The 15,085-nt window shown below is 39.5% G+C and overlaps 1 protein-coding gene across 1 annotated transcript in view; it reads right to left on the bottom strand.

Annotated features, from left to right (window-relative positions):
• CALCOCO2 (calcium binding and coiled-coil domain 2) overlaps positions 1-15,085 on the bottom strand; it is a 997,525-nt gene that overhangs the window by 605,607 nt on the left and 376,833 nt on the right. Inside the window, exon 4 of the mRNA XM_044055399.1 lies at positions 12,842-12,993. Coding sequence (XP_043911334.1) covers positions 12,842-12,993 — 152 coding nt within the window. The remainder of the gene's footprint in view (positions 1-12,841; positions 12,994-15,085) is intronic.

A 15,085-nucleotide genomic window follows, 5' to 3' on the forward strand; every position in this document is an offset into this window, starting at 1 on the left:
CATGGAGTTTGTGGACTTTATTGGTTATACTTCTGATATTTAGGCTTAGGAGAAGGAGGTCAGTTGGCTTTCTATTGGCTGTAATTTGGGAGAAGTTGTGGTTATTAGACTGATTATTAGGAGTTGAGTTGGTGATGGGGGGGCCAGGGTTGGGGTGGATGTCACCACTGAGGGGAAGTTTTGTTATGGCTTAGGACATTAGTTTTATTAATGTGTGAAGTAGTTTGTATTTTAGGGAAACTTTTTGTTTGGGTGTAGTAGGTGATAGATAATGTGGGGGGATTAGTTTGTTAAGTTTTAGGGATGCCTTTTGTTTGAGTATTGTAGTTGATAGAAAACGTGTGGTGTGCATTGGGATGGTTCTTGTGTTGGTGGGAGAGGAGAAGTGCGAGGGAGAGTCATGAATGGTGGTGTGTGTAGTAGTGCAGTGGAAGTGGTTGAGTGGGAGAATAATGAAGATTTTAAGATGTAAGGTATGCAAAGAAAGTGCATGTAATGAGTGTAAGTATGGTATGCTGAATCATGTTAGTAGAAGTGGAGGGATAGTAGTGGGATGGTGGTTGAGTTAGGGCTGGGAGTGATGGTGTGTTTGGTTGTCAGACTGATGGGAGGGGTTTCTGGTTATAATAAATGTAGGACCACTGGGGGTGGGTGGAAATTGGGGGCAGGGTGGGGAGCATAGCGGGAAGAGACCCTATTCGTTTTTCTTAGCAACTTATATGCCCAAGTACTGTAATGAAACACTTTCCTAAGCAACTGCTGGAGTAACACGTCGAACATTGCACAAGTTCAAAAAATGAAACTGTTACCCAAGTAATTTCTTCATTAGTATATTTTGGCATTTGCACGCATCGAAATTAACTATTTACCAACATGACCCCTTCAATAATATGTTGAAGTGTGCGTACACACAAAATTAAAACATTAACCCCAGCAACCACTTTAGTTATATATCCAGGTATGCAGATGGACAAAAAACAGCCATTTAACTAAGTGACCCCTTCTTCCATTTGAGCAAGTAAGGACAAACACCAAGCATGCACAAGCACAAATGTGAAACATTTACTCAAGTTAACCCTTCATTAATAGGTCCCATTATAGTGAAACACAAAAAGACATCTGTTATCCCAACAGCCACTTGACCTATCTATTCCAGTATGCAGAGGCACAATGAAATAGGTGATCCCCCCCATAATATATGCAAGTAAGCAAACATCAACATGAAGCATATAACCAACTGGCCCTGTGATGTGTCCCAGTATGCATAACTACACTAATGACACATGAACAAAGTGACCCCCTCACGACTATGGCCAAGCATTCACAACCACAACTGTGAAACATTTACCATAAGGATCCTTCAAGTATATGCCCAGGAATGCAGAAACACCAAACTGAAACTTGTATCCAAGTGACCCCATCATTAGTATGTCCAAGTATCCACATGTACCATAATGAAAGGGACCTCCTCAGTCATTAGCCCAAATATGCACAAGTACTACAAAAGAAATACTTACCCAATCTAGTTCTTCAGAAATATGTGTAGACATGAGCAATCATACATGAGCCTTTCCCCAAGTGACACCTTCATTCATTTGTCCAAGTATGCACCGGCACTGAAATGTTTATCCCAAGGTACCCCCTCATTAAGATAAATAATATGGGTAAACACGAAAATAAAACACATCTCTCAGCAAGCTTCACACTTATATGACCTAGTACCGAAACGAACCAGTTATCCAAGTGACCTCTACAGTAACATGTCCAACCATGCACAAGTACTACAGAATGGAACAGTTATCCAAGCAAGTTCTTCACTAATATATTTAGGCATGTGCAAGCATTGAATTTTGTTTATTTATTTATTACATTTGTTAACCGGGAAAGTCCGACTGGGCCAGGAGCCCATTTTCAGCGGAAACCCGGGGAGAAAACCTCCACAGCAGTACTAGTTATACATTGTCAGACACAGCATTGGTTCACTGTACAATAATATTAAGACATTAATAAACAATTATATTTACAACAACATAAGACAGTTACAGGTGAAATTGATCCACAGAAAGCATTGTTGGACTTGAGATGGGATAAATTAACCTTGTACACAATTTGCTATAAACAATGTTGGCAAGGTAGCATGAATGGGATTAATACAAGAAATATTTAGTTGGGGTGGGATCAGGGAAAATTTTTGGCAATAAAGATGAGAATTACCTGGATGGGTAGGCAGTGCGGGGAGTGAGCTTAGCAGGATTAACCTGTGGTGAGGCAGGAGCAAATCCAGTGGTTAGTTAGGTAGTCTGTTAGTAGTTGTTTGAACTCGTGACGGTTTGGATTTTTAGCTATTGCAGGGAGGAGAATATTCCATAATCTGGCAATTTTACTGGAACAGAGACAGTCACCATGATAGTTATTAGATTTGGTGACCCTTAGTGTAAATTTATTGGAGGATTTCAGGGTCCTGGGGTTAAGATTTGGTTGGACGAGATTGGAGAGGGCAGGCCATTTAGTGGAATGGTGAATAGTTTTATGGAGCACTGATAGTTGATTGAGGGCCAAAAGGTTAGGGAGTTCAAGCCATTTTAGTTGACTGAGCACAGTACAGTTGCGAGTTTGGCATGGGGCATTCAAAGCAAAGTTAGCAATTTTGTGATAGCAGGATTCTAGATTATTTAGGTCTAATTTGTGAAGGTTGGTGAATATGTGGGAGCTATAAAGGAGGGGTGAAGGTAGGTGAGAATGGGCTATGGCAAGCCTGGCGTTGTGGGACAGGTATGTTTGGCCCTATATAACGTGCCAAGCTTGACGTGTACTTTTTTGATTGTTAAGGAGACATGTTTTTCAATGGTTAGATTCTCATCAATTGTGACCCCTAGGAGTTTGGTATGAGTTGTGAGTTCAATCTTTGTGCAGTCTGAGGAGTACATTGATTGAGGGGCATTCCACGGTTTGGATTTCTTGTTTTTGAAGATTATAAGTTTGGTTTTATTTGGGCTGAGAATTAGTTGATGATCTGAGAGGTATTTTTCTATGCTAGAGAAGGATGATTGCACTTTTATTTGTAGTTCTTGGGGTGCTGGGGCAGAGCATATAAGGGTAGCATCATCTGCATATTGGATGGTTGTGGCTACTTTAGTTGCTGTGCAGAGATCATTTGTGAATAGGATGAAGAGGAGAGGGCCTAGTATCAAGCCTTTGGAGATACCTATAGAAATGGGGAGAAGGGGGACAGAGTATTTTACCATTTGGTGGCCTGCAGCCTATTAGAAAGGTAGCTGAGGAACCAGGACAGAGAGGGTGGGTAGATGCCATAGGTAGAAAGTTTATTGAGTAGAAGTTGGTGGGAAACTGTGTCGAAGGCTTTAGAAATGTCCAGAAAGATTGAGGAGACTGCCTGGCCTACATTTAGAAGTTGATGAATGGTGTTTGTACAAGAGATTAGGGCAGTGGTAGTACTGTGTTTGGGTCTGAAACCGTGTTGCGAATGGGATAAGAGATTATTTGAGAGTAGATGGTTGAGAAGCTGTTTGTGTGTGCATTTTTCTAGGATTTTGGCTATGGGGATAGAATGGCGATGGGGTGGACAATGGATAATTCTTTGGAGGGTCCTCCTTTGTGGAGTGGGATGATATGGGATATTTTCCACAGAACAGGCACATATTTTTCTGAGATTGAGTGATTATCAAGATAGATATGGGGTAAGCAATGGATGGGGCTGCACATCTTAAGAATTAATTTGGGAGCTGGTCAGCAGCCAGACAGCAGGGTTAAGTTTAGTTAGGAGAGATTTAATGAAGCTTGTTTGAATGGGAGAAAAAGTAAAGGGGTTGGGATTATCAGGAAAGACAGGAGGAAGTGTAATAGGTGAAGTAAGATGGTTGCCTAGAAGGGAGTTAATGGAATTTATAAACTGGGAGTTGATCTGGGTTCCTATGGGTATATTGAAAAGAAGTGTTTTCCCAGTGACAACTTCTGTAATATGGCCAAGTATGCAGCAGCACCAAAATAAAACTTTAACCCAAGTGACCTCTTCATTAATATGTCCAAGTATGCTTAAACACAAAATTTAAACATTTAGCCCTGCAACCATTTCCGTTATACACCCAAGTATGCACAGGTACACAAATAAAACATTTATCTAAGTGACCCCCATCCTTAATATATGCAAGGAAGCACACACATAGAAGTGCAACATTTACCCACGTGAACCCCTTTCATTAATATGCCCCAGTACGCAAACTATGCAGAGGCACATATAACTAGGCAATGTCTTCTGTAATATGTCAAAGTACACATGAATACTAACATGAAACATATTGACAAGTGACCCTTGAGAAATATGTCCAAGTACCTATAAACACAGTAATGACACATTAACCTAGTGTCCCCCTTCATGAGTATGTCCCAGCCTGCACAAGCACAAATGTGAAATGTTTACCATAAGAACGTTTCCATTATTTGGGCATTTATGCTATAGCAGTGAATTTATCAGAAATAACCACTGCCATAATGAGTCCCATGGCAGAAATAACCACTGCCATAATGAGTCACGTGGCAGAAATAACCACTGCCATAATGAGTCCCATGGCAGAAATAACCACTGCCATAATGAGTCACATGGCAGAAATAACCACTGCCATAATGAGTCACATGGCAGAAATAACCACTGCCATAATGAGTCCCATGGCAGAAATAACCACTGCCATAATGAGTCACGTGGCAGAAATAACCACTGCCATAATGAGTCACACGGCACAAATAACCACTGCCATAATGAGTCACATGGCACAAATAACCACTGCCATAATGAGTCACATGACAGAAATAACCAAGGCCATAATGAGTCACGTGGCAGAAATAACCACTGCCATAATGAGTCACATGGCAGAAATAACCACTGCCATAATGAGTCACATGGCAGAAATAACCACTGCCATAATGAGTCACATGGCAGAAATAACCAAGGCCATAATGAGTCACATGGCAGAAATAACCAAGGCCATAATGAGTCACATGGCAGAAATAACCAAGGCCATAATGAGTCACGTGGCAGAAATAACCAGTGCCCCCATGAATAATGTGTCCATGTATGCAAAAGCACTAAAAAAAGAAACTATTACACAAGCAATCACTTCAGAAATATGTGTCAGCATGTGCTAGTATCTAAATTAACCTATTTCCCAACAGACACCCACAGTAACTGGCCAAGTATGCAGTGGCACAACGCAAACACTTACCTAAAGTACCCCCTTCATTAATATGCCTTAGTGTTCAAAAACACAAACATAAAACATACGGCCCAGCCAGCTACTCAGTTATACGGCAGAGTAGTGAAATTAAACAGTTCCCCAAGTGACCCAGACAGCAATATGTCCAATCCTTGCACGACTACTGAAAATGGAACACTACATATGCACTAATATGCAACTGCTAAGGCAAGCTGCATTCAACTAAGTTATAGCTTACTAAACTTCCAAGCACCCCTGAACCTGGATGACACCGAGGCCTACTGTGAGCTGTACACAGTGAGCACAGTACAACCACATTCATAGCTGCTCACAGGAGGCAATATGTGTCTGAGTAAAACCTATGGTTACTGACAAAAACAAATCATCCTGGTGAGCCTTTAGCATAAACAGGCTATTCAACAAAATAAAAATAATCCTCTCCAAAGCCAAGAAGGAATAGACAAAACAGTGCAAAAAGACACCCACCAGTCTAAACAAATAAATCAGAGAGCTGGTCAAATCTGCCAAACCAAACTATGAGGCAAAGACGGTCTCCCAGGTGAAAGATAACCATCATTTTTTTTTAATTATGTTCTTAACCTCAAGGGGAATGCTCAGCAATGTGCTGAGTTAATCAGGAACAGCAACACTTGCATCCAGCCGGAAACTATAGCCAACCTGCTGGCTGACAAGTACAGTTCAAACTTCTACTATGACCATCACCTAGTACCATACCCAAAGAAACACCTACAACCGTCCCTTACCAGTCAATAAGGGGGGAAAGGTCATTAATGTGCTCTCTAAAGCCAAAAACACAGCTTTCAAAGGTCCTGACAACATTCCAGGATGCTGCTTAAAAAGCTTAAAACAGAATCCATAAGGGCCACTAAAAAACATCTTTAACCACACCCTCCTGCCAGGAGTAGCATGATGTCCCAAAGGAATGAAGGACTGTAACAGTTGCGTCTCTGCACTAAGAGGGCCTATCTACTGACCCAGAGAACTACAGACCCACAAGCTTGACCTGTCTTATCTGTAAGGCCATGGAAAGAATTGTTATGGACCTGATCAAGAATGACATAGGAAATCTCGAAACACTGGTCCAGACCCAATTTAATTTTGTCAAAGGGTGGCCTTGTCTGCTCACTCTGGTGGACTTCTTTGAGAAAGTCACCAGGGCCATGGATGAGGGTAAAATGGTAAACAACAGTACAGGACACAATCCCCCACTCAGGGATCGTAGATAAACTTAATGAGTTAAATTTAAACCCCTACATTGTCAGATAAATGGCAAGCTGGCACACTGACAGGACATATGATCCAAATAGGTAAATTCACTTCTGATAAGAAACTTGTTACTAGTGGTATCCCAGAGGGTTCAGTGTTGGGACCCCTTCCTGTTTGGTATATACTTCTCTGAATCAAAGGATGATGTTGGGGGCCTCTGTTTCACCAAGTTCATCAATGACTGTAAGCTGGGAGCAATCACTGAATTCCCAAATGATGTGGACATCCTATAAAGAGGCCTAAAAATGACAAACTGGTGCCAAAACCATGGTCTGAGATTAAAATGTGTAATCATACCCTTCAGTAAATCAGATATGCTTGCAAATTATAATATTGATAGCAGATCCCTAGAAGTAGACCCAGTGGTGAGGGACCTAGGACCACAGATAGACAGTAAATTAAACTCTGACCATCAGGTAGCTATAGTAGTGAAGAAATCCTTCTGTGAAGCTCAACTTATAAGTAAAGGTGTAGAATAAAGTTTAAAGGAAGTCATAGTGGCGTTATACTCATCTCTCATCAGGCCCATAAGTGAGTGGCTCCAGAGGTCTCTCCTAAACAATACAAAGCATAAGACACATGTCTTATGCAGACCAACTAAATACCCTATCTCTTTACCCCATCTCATGTTGTTTATTGACCAGGGGACATATGCCTGACCTGCAAGGCAATCTCTGATCCAGCCCTGATGAAAATGTTACACATTTGCAAAAAAAAAGAAATATACAAGGGTTACACATTCCATGGACCTGAACCTTATTTGTGACTCTAACAGACATTACCGGAGAGACAGATTTGTACCTCAAAAGCTACCCTGTCCATGGGATAAACTTCCCATGTTCATAAAACAAAGCACACCCCGCACTCTCTTCAAAAAGAATTTGGATAAATTCACTCCTGGGGTACTGCCCATGTCCCTTATGGGCAGAGGCAGTCTGTAAACTAACTCAGGGCTCCCACACCCTAAGATCTACTACTCTGATACTACCCCATCCCATATCTGGGGAATTAAGACAGAATACTGTCATATCCTGGGTCTTATCAGCTAGGTTTGTAAAGGCTCTTGTGTCATTAGCTTAGTAATCACCTATGAACCGATGAGGTTGGACTAGGGGAATGGAGCCCCATGATGCCAGAATCCAGAGTTCAAAAGCTGCAACACACTTTAAAAGAAAAACAAAAACTGGCCATCATGAACATTCTGATTCCAGTCTGCATGTGAAATCAAAGACCTGTCAGTCTTTTCAGAAAACTATTTGCAAAAGAAAATTAAAAATGTAAGTCAACTAAATTAGATGGTGAAGGCTAGCCACAATGAGATGGTCTTTGCAACAGCAAGCTCCCAGGCCCACCAGCTACAAAAACAAGCCAGCGTGGAGTAAATCCACACCAGCTAGTTGGGTGACCTACTCCAAGAAGTAACACGGAGTTATGTGCTTAATAGGATAAGGGAACAGAGCAGACACGTGATAGGAAGTAGGAGGTGGAGAAAGACATGGAAAAAGTATGCACAGTCTCACCCAATTTGGAATTATTAAAAAACTGTCCCGCCACCACAACGGTGCATATATTTCCCATCTCCCTCACCTCCAATACTCAAAATAAAAATGAAAAATAAAAAGCTGATAAATTGCTGCAGGTACAGAAATTTTAACGAAAAAAAAAAAAAGTCAAGGCTCTTAATCTTCACCATGTTTCACATATTGCAAGTCTCATATGAAAGGATATAAAAAAATCACCAAAAGTATCAAAACATATTTCTAAAATGTTCTACATTAGCGAAGACAACAGTCTCTGCATATTCAAACTACTTGATGAGTACATTTTAGTCATTAGTCCTTTTTCATATCTGCTGACATGGCCATATGTTCACTGTCCTTTCCACAGAGGGGAACGATGCTTAAATACTGCAATGAGAATGACTAACTCCATTATCTCGAGTCTTATCCGTATGTATCGTATGTCTCCTTACACATTTCAGTTCCGACTCAACTCACTTTCCTTTTTAAAAAACTTAGCATCGATACACAGCGGTAGTCATAGTTCCTATTTTTTCCTCAAAAACTGCAGTTACTACCCACATAAGCAAGTATCTTCCAAATCTCACCTCCCCCAATTCCTTAACATATTTTAATAGCTACTAAAATCTGTTAATGTAACAAACACATTGTAAGAGGTTTAACACATAATCTTGCTTAAACTTTTCCTTTGTCCTAAAGCTAAGCCCTCATACTTGTTTACATTCTAATAAGTCACTAGAAAGATTGAAACTCTGCTAAATAAAGCCACATCGGTGTTTTTACTCTTCACAGTTCCTGCAGAATCTAGAATGAAGTGTCAATAAATGATTGCTTCTAACCATATTAAGATAGCCGTATTTATCTAACAAAAATGTAAGCCTTCAAAAGGTTTTCAAAAATGTCATCCTAAATAACAAAGATGTATAGAGCTAGTACTAGACATTTCAAGCAATGAATCATGCACTCAACTAAAATAAATCTCGTCTTATTAACATTACACAGCAATATTTTTCACAATACGAAAAACTCCCAACTGTATACTACACAAACCATAATTATAAATCATTTGCAGAAAAATATAGGAAACACCAGACCACAGCAGATAGTATCAAATAAAACTCCAAAGTTTAATCCACAGTACAAAAATGGTGAACACTTTCATAGCCAGAACTATTTCATCAGACAACTCAATAAACTCCACAAGGATTTTTAAAAACAGCAACAGCCTATCAGTGTCAGTTCCCAATAAACAATTAGCGTAATAGTCACTGATTTAAAGAACAAGCACTAGACAGAGGCATATCAACTAATAATCTATAATATCTATAATAATAATATCAACTAATGGAAATAGAGAATAAACTATGACATTCACATATCCATGACCATAAAAAAGTCCACAAAAAACTAGGAGCATTATACAGAAATAGGCAACTTCTCACCAAAGCAGCAAAGATTTCAATAGCAAATTCCCACCTTATCTCCACCCTACTTTATGCCTCTCCAATATATACCAACCTAAGGCAATGCGATCTAAACAAGCTAGAGACCTGCTACAACAAAATCGCCAAAATCCCCACAGCGGAATCCTGCCGTAGTCACCACTGTCTCTCACTTGCTGAACTAGGCTGGCTTGAACTCCCTCACCTCCTTCAATGGTATCAACTCTCACTCGCCCACAAACTAGTAACCCATCCACTAAATGTCCCATCCCTCCAGAATCTACTCCAACCCTATCGCACCACCAGACCACTAAGATCCAGCAACAAAAATCACTTGCAGATCACTAAAGCCAATAACTCTGCTTGTGAAGAACTATTCTCTTGCTCCATAGCCAAATTATGGAACTCCCACCCATCCACAATTACCTCCGTACCATCATGCACCCACTTCAAAACTTTACTAAAAGCGCACCTAAAAACATGCTGGCTATGCCCTTGCAACTCCCACTCTAATATCACCCACCCCCATCCAACCACTACCTTTCTTTCCACCCTACTAACTACCTTGATTATAGCAAGCTCAGATGCTCATAAGCCTAGTACTTATTATACAGCAGGAACTTCTTATTGTAACATTTGCTAATGTCTGTTACGTACTTTGCAGATATAGATTCTAGTTGTCTACTGATGTACTATGTTCTTCATCTGTAAATATGTTGTAAGTAATTGCTATGTAAATTGTTAATCGCTATGTAATCCAATGTAACTACTGTCTATTTTAACTGTGGAGCTTTTCTCCCCAGGCCTCTGCTGAAAATGGACCTACGTCCAGTCGGACATTCCCAGTCAACAAATGTAAATAAATAAATAAAAATAAATAAATAAATAAAACATTAAAATGTATAAAAATACATAAAAGTGCACATATAGAGACTTTATCTGTGTAGTGGCTTATTAACCAAAACCGCTTTAATACAAACTTATAAATCAGTTCTAAGAACACTGTCACCTCTAGGTTCCGGGCAAACTAAACTGTGCACATTAAAGACAGATAATACCATCATTTCCATAGCATGCCTCTTTCACATGCATACTCCTGTTGTCTCCCTGATTGCATGCCTAGAGTTAACTTCGTGTTTCTTCTTCTTAAGACTTGTTTCTGTAGCACAAACTTAGCTAACAAATGAAACAGTAGACTGGCAGTACAATTTATAAGATCTGGACAGTCAAATGACTCCTAAGAATTGTATTCACCACTTCTCTCAAAATCTTGACAGAGCAATAGGTTTTGCATTAATGTGCATTTCAAAATCCTGGACAGATGAAGAAATTAATCAGCAGCAAAACTGCACATGGATGCAGCACACAGCAATGTATTTTATCTAGAATGTTTACTAAGCACACTGTTACTCTACACAGATAGAAGTATTATATGCACTAAAGCAGGGAGAATGTGAACTGCAACTATAACATAAAAGTTAATAGAACAACTGGTTTTGCTTGAACAAGCATTTTCTGAAACTCTAATAATGTGCCATAATTTTATGTAATTCATGGTGACGCTACACATTTACAGTTTAAGAAAATGAAAGACAACCTTTAAAAAATGCAAGAAATGCTGGTAATGGAGCACCTGGAATTACGAGGTGTGATAATAAGACAGAGAGGTGTGATAATAAGATAGAGAGGTGTGATAATAAGACAGAGAGGTGTGATAATAAGATAGAGAGGTGTGACAATAAGACAGAGAGGTGTGATAATAAGACAGAGAGGTGTGATAATAAGATAGAGAGGTGTGATAATAAGACAGAGAGGTGTGATAAGACAGAGAGGTGTGATAATAAGACAAAGTGGTGTGATAATAAGACAGAGAGGTGTGAAACTATTTTCCATTGTCTTTACTGCAGAGAGGAAGAGAACTTACACTGATTCACAGCTGCTTCCAATGTAACCATGCCTTTCATAGCAAAACAGAGCAAGTAGATCAGTCAATGGTTCAAAAGCAGTTGTCACCTCTTTTGACAAATTTACATAAGCAGCATCACACATTGAAATGCTACACTTTAAACGTTAAATGTTTGCTGTTTATACTACTTTACATTTTAAGATGACTTAAATGTAGTATCAATGATGTCTGTGACATTTACAGAAAAGCCAGAAAAATATTTTTTTCTTGTAAAGTATTAGCACATTTACCAAAGTGTAAATTGAACTGTGCTCCTACACAAACATCATGTGATGTGTTTGATTTTAATGTTGAATCAGCTGAATTTGTTCAGCTGATTTGACATTGTGCTTTGCGTTTTTTTTTTTGTGGTTGTGGTTTGGTATTTAAGTCAGAAATTATTTTGTTCATCATTATTATAATAGTAAAGCCTGTGGGACATTTCAGATAAAACGCTGGGGAGAACTCCTTAGTCCCTCATCATCAGCAAGTGTTATGAGAACATTAACAATCGTCAGCAAGTGCTATGAGAACATTAACAATCGTCAGCAAGTGCTATGAGAACATTAACTTATATACAAATTTCCATTGACTCAGGCAGATGGTACTTCAGTTTAAAGCAAAATATTCAGACTGCAGAACTCGACTAATATGTGTGTGTGTGTGTGTGTGTGTGTGTGTGTGTGTGTGTGTGTGTGTGTGTGATGGTTTTAATATAATGTGCTGACAGCCCAAAGGTACTCAAAGAAATCATATAGAGCAACTGCTGACAGGCCAAAACTGTTTGCAAACTAGATCTCAGAGCTGAAACCCACACAGTGCATTACAATGACGTACAGTGTTGTTCTATAAAACAATCAGTTGGTAAAAGATTCAAGGCTGTTATCAGTGCAGTAGAAAAAATAAACAGGCATTTAAAAAAATGAAGAGAATTGGAAGGAATATTCAGATTCCTGCAATAAGTTTGAACATCTTAATTTTCTTTCTGCAAAGGAAAGCCTCAGGACTGAACATGGCAGAACAGTAAGACATCACAACTAAACCCTTTTCCAGAAGGTACCAACCTACAAGAGGGCAGGAAAGTGACACAGAACTTGACATTACTGTCTTACAGTGCTTGGTTTGCCAGTTTAGTTCTCAGCTGGCAAACCTTGTTTGGAATTTGCACGTCCTTCTTGTGTCCTTGGTGCCTTTGAGGAAGAACTTCTAAGTTGCTTCCATGTGTGCATGAGTGTCATCATGTATCGTGACGGCCTGGTGTACTATCCAAGAGTAATTTTGTAACCAGTGATTACTGCGACAAGTTCCTGTTCCCTCGTGGTCATAAACTGGATTAAACAGGTTATCAGAAAACGTGCGAGTGAATTAATACAGTAACACAAACTAATCAAATGCAAACATATATACATGGAGCCTGACCTGAGTGGTCACAACGAGGATATCGTCATCACATGTTTCTTGCTCTGAGATGTTCTGAAATCGAAAGGGAGTGCTGGCTCCCCGTACAACGCCTTGGTTATCAACGTAGCAGAACTGATAGAACTCACCATCCTCCTTAGGCAGGTAGTAGGCTGAAAGGCAAAAATGGAAGAGAAGGTGTTACAGATATGCAATGCAGCTTGTAAAAAAAAAAAACAATATGGCTGACAAAGTCATAACTCACTTTATAAGGTGCACCAAACCTACACCATCATCTAACAGCTCAACAACACTGGCTTGAGAGGAGTATAGTGCAAATATTCGAAAGTGCACAAATCATGATGCTGTTTATCTATGCAGAAAGGTAAGCCTAATGGGTTACTGGAAACTAATCTGAGGGGGCGGTGAAAGCCAACACATTCTGGCTAGGCTTATAAATGCCTTTGGGCAGATAGCCTAGTACCTACCTATGAACCTAACAGGAGATATGAATTCCACACAGTACAGTCTATACGTGCAGAAACAGTCAAACCTCCAGGAATAACAGTGTACCGCATCGGGCATTGTACTAGGATGGATAACACCTAAGTTGGGCACACGTGACTTTGGTCTGCTGACAGGAAGAACGTAGATTCGTAAATGTAACATTTAACTGTGATCAAATCTGGCAACCTTGTTGCTGGCAAATGATCTGTTATTTCTGTGGTCTCTCACCACGTCTGACCCAAACTGTAGACTAGTAACCCACACATACAATAAGAGGTGAGCAAGTGTGGTGAGCTTAATTTAGGATATGCTTTTCTTTAAAACACATACATTTTAAATAACATTAATCAGACATTACTAAATAAAAATTACATTCCATAAAAAGCTACTAAAAACATTACTTGTATGTGAAACACAAACTTGTATTTGAAGTGAAACTCGGCAAGAAAAAAAAACTGAAGAAAAGATGTAGAGTTACGTAAAAGAAGAAGAGCTGCATTAATCTGTGAAACGCTCATAGGCTTGCATTTCCATCTGTGACTATCTATCGAGAAAGCTTTACTGAAATCAACCCATGCCTGTATTTCTTACTGAAAATTCCGAACATAGGAAATGTAGTAATTATATAATCATAAGAGCAAGAAGATGCATATATATATATATATATATATATATATATATATATATATATATATGCACACACACACACACACACACACACACACACACACACACACACACACACACACACACACACACACACCTTTAAGAAGACGCACTTAAAATTGGTCACCTCGACATCTAGCAGGGTCATACATGATAGCTGTGGGGCATATTTGTATCTATCCAACACGTTATCAAGACTATTGTTACTGGTGAATAATTCAGTATTTTTTTAAAAGAAGACAGAAACATGAATTAATTGCATTAATCCATTTACAGGTTTGATAGCCAGACTTGCACTCTAAACAATACTGGAAATAGTATTGTGATCTGCAGGGATGGCCTTTGGTCAACAGGTGCCCTAGGCAAATGGGTTCCATAGCACCCACCCATCTTACCCAGAGCCCCCAACCCCCACCTCAGCCGGAGCCCCCATCCTGGTCTACTTACACCATACAGATTGCTTTTATCTTTGTTTTCCTCCCAGTTTCTCTAACTCTTCAGTTTTTCCTGTATTTATACAATGCATTTTAAAGAAAACATTTCTTTACTACAAAAGAAAAAATAATAAATAAATACTGGAAAAGTGTACCGGCTAGAGAGGTGTCCTAGGTGGCCACCTAGTTGGCCTATGCCTAAGGCTGGCTACGGTGATATGTTTTAAAACTGATGTCTTGTACATAATGTTTTAAACACTGCTGTACAGAAAATGTGTTGTTCTTTAAGAAAAGACATGCATGTCTCTGTGTTAGGCAGAGATAAACCTTTAAAGACTGATGAATGCTGATAAAAAGCAATTGCCCATTTAGTATAATGATGAGGGTGGGGCACTGCAGGTCACAGAAGATGGCCTCTCTCTATTTCTCTCTCTCTTTGTAAGGTGAGTTTTGAACATGGAACAGCCATTCTGGGAAGTGTGTAGCAAAATAGACGCACCCTGAAGGAGAGTGAGACAGTCTGGAGATACGCTGCTGAGAATCCAGCCAGAAGAAAGCAGCCTGAATTTGTTTTTGAGTTATGCCTAAATTGGTATGCAGAGTCTACTATATAGTTTCATGTCTTACAGAAGAGTCTGCACAAATGAACTGCTATTTT

This window comes from Protopterus annectens, chromosome 13.part0 (genome assembly GCF_019279795.1).
Source record: "Protopterus annectens isolate FY-2018-M chromosome 13.part0, PAN1.0, whole genome shotgun sequence".
NCBI lineage: Eukaryota > Metazoa > Chordata > Ceratodontiformes > Protopteridae > Protopterus > Protopterus annectens.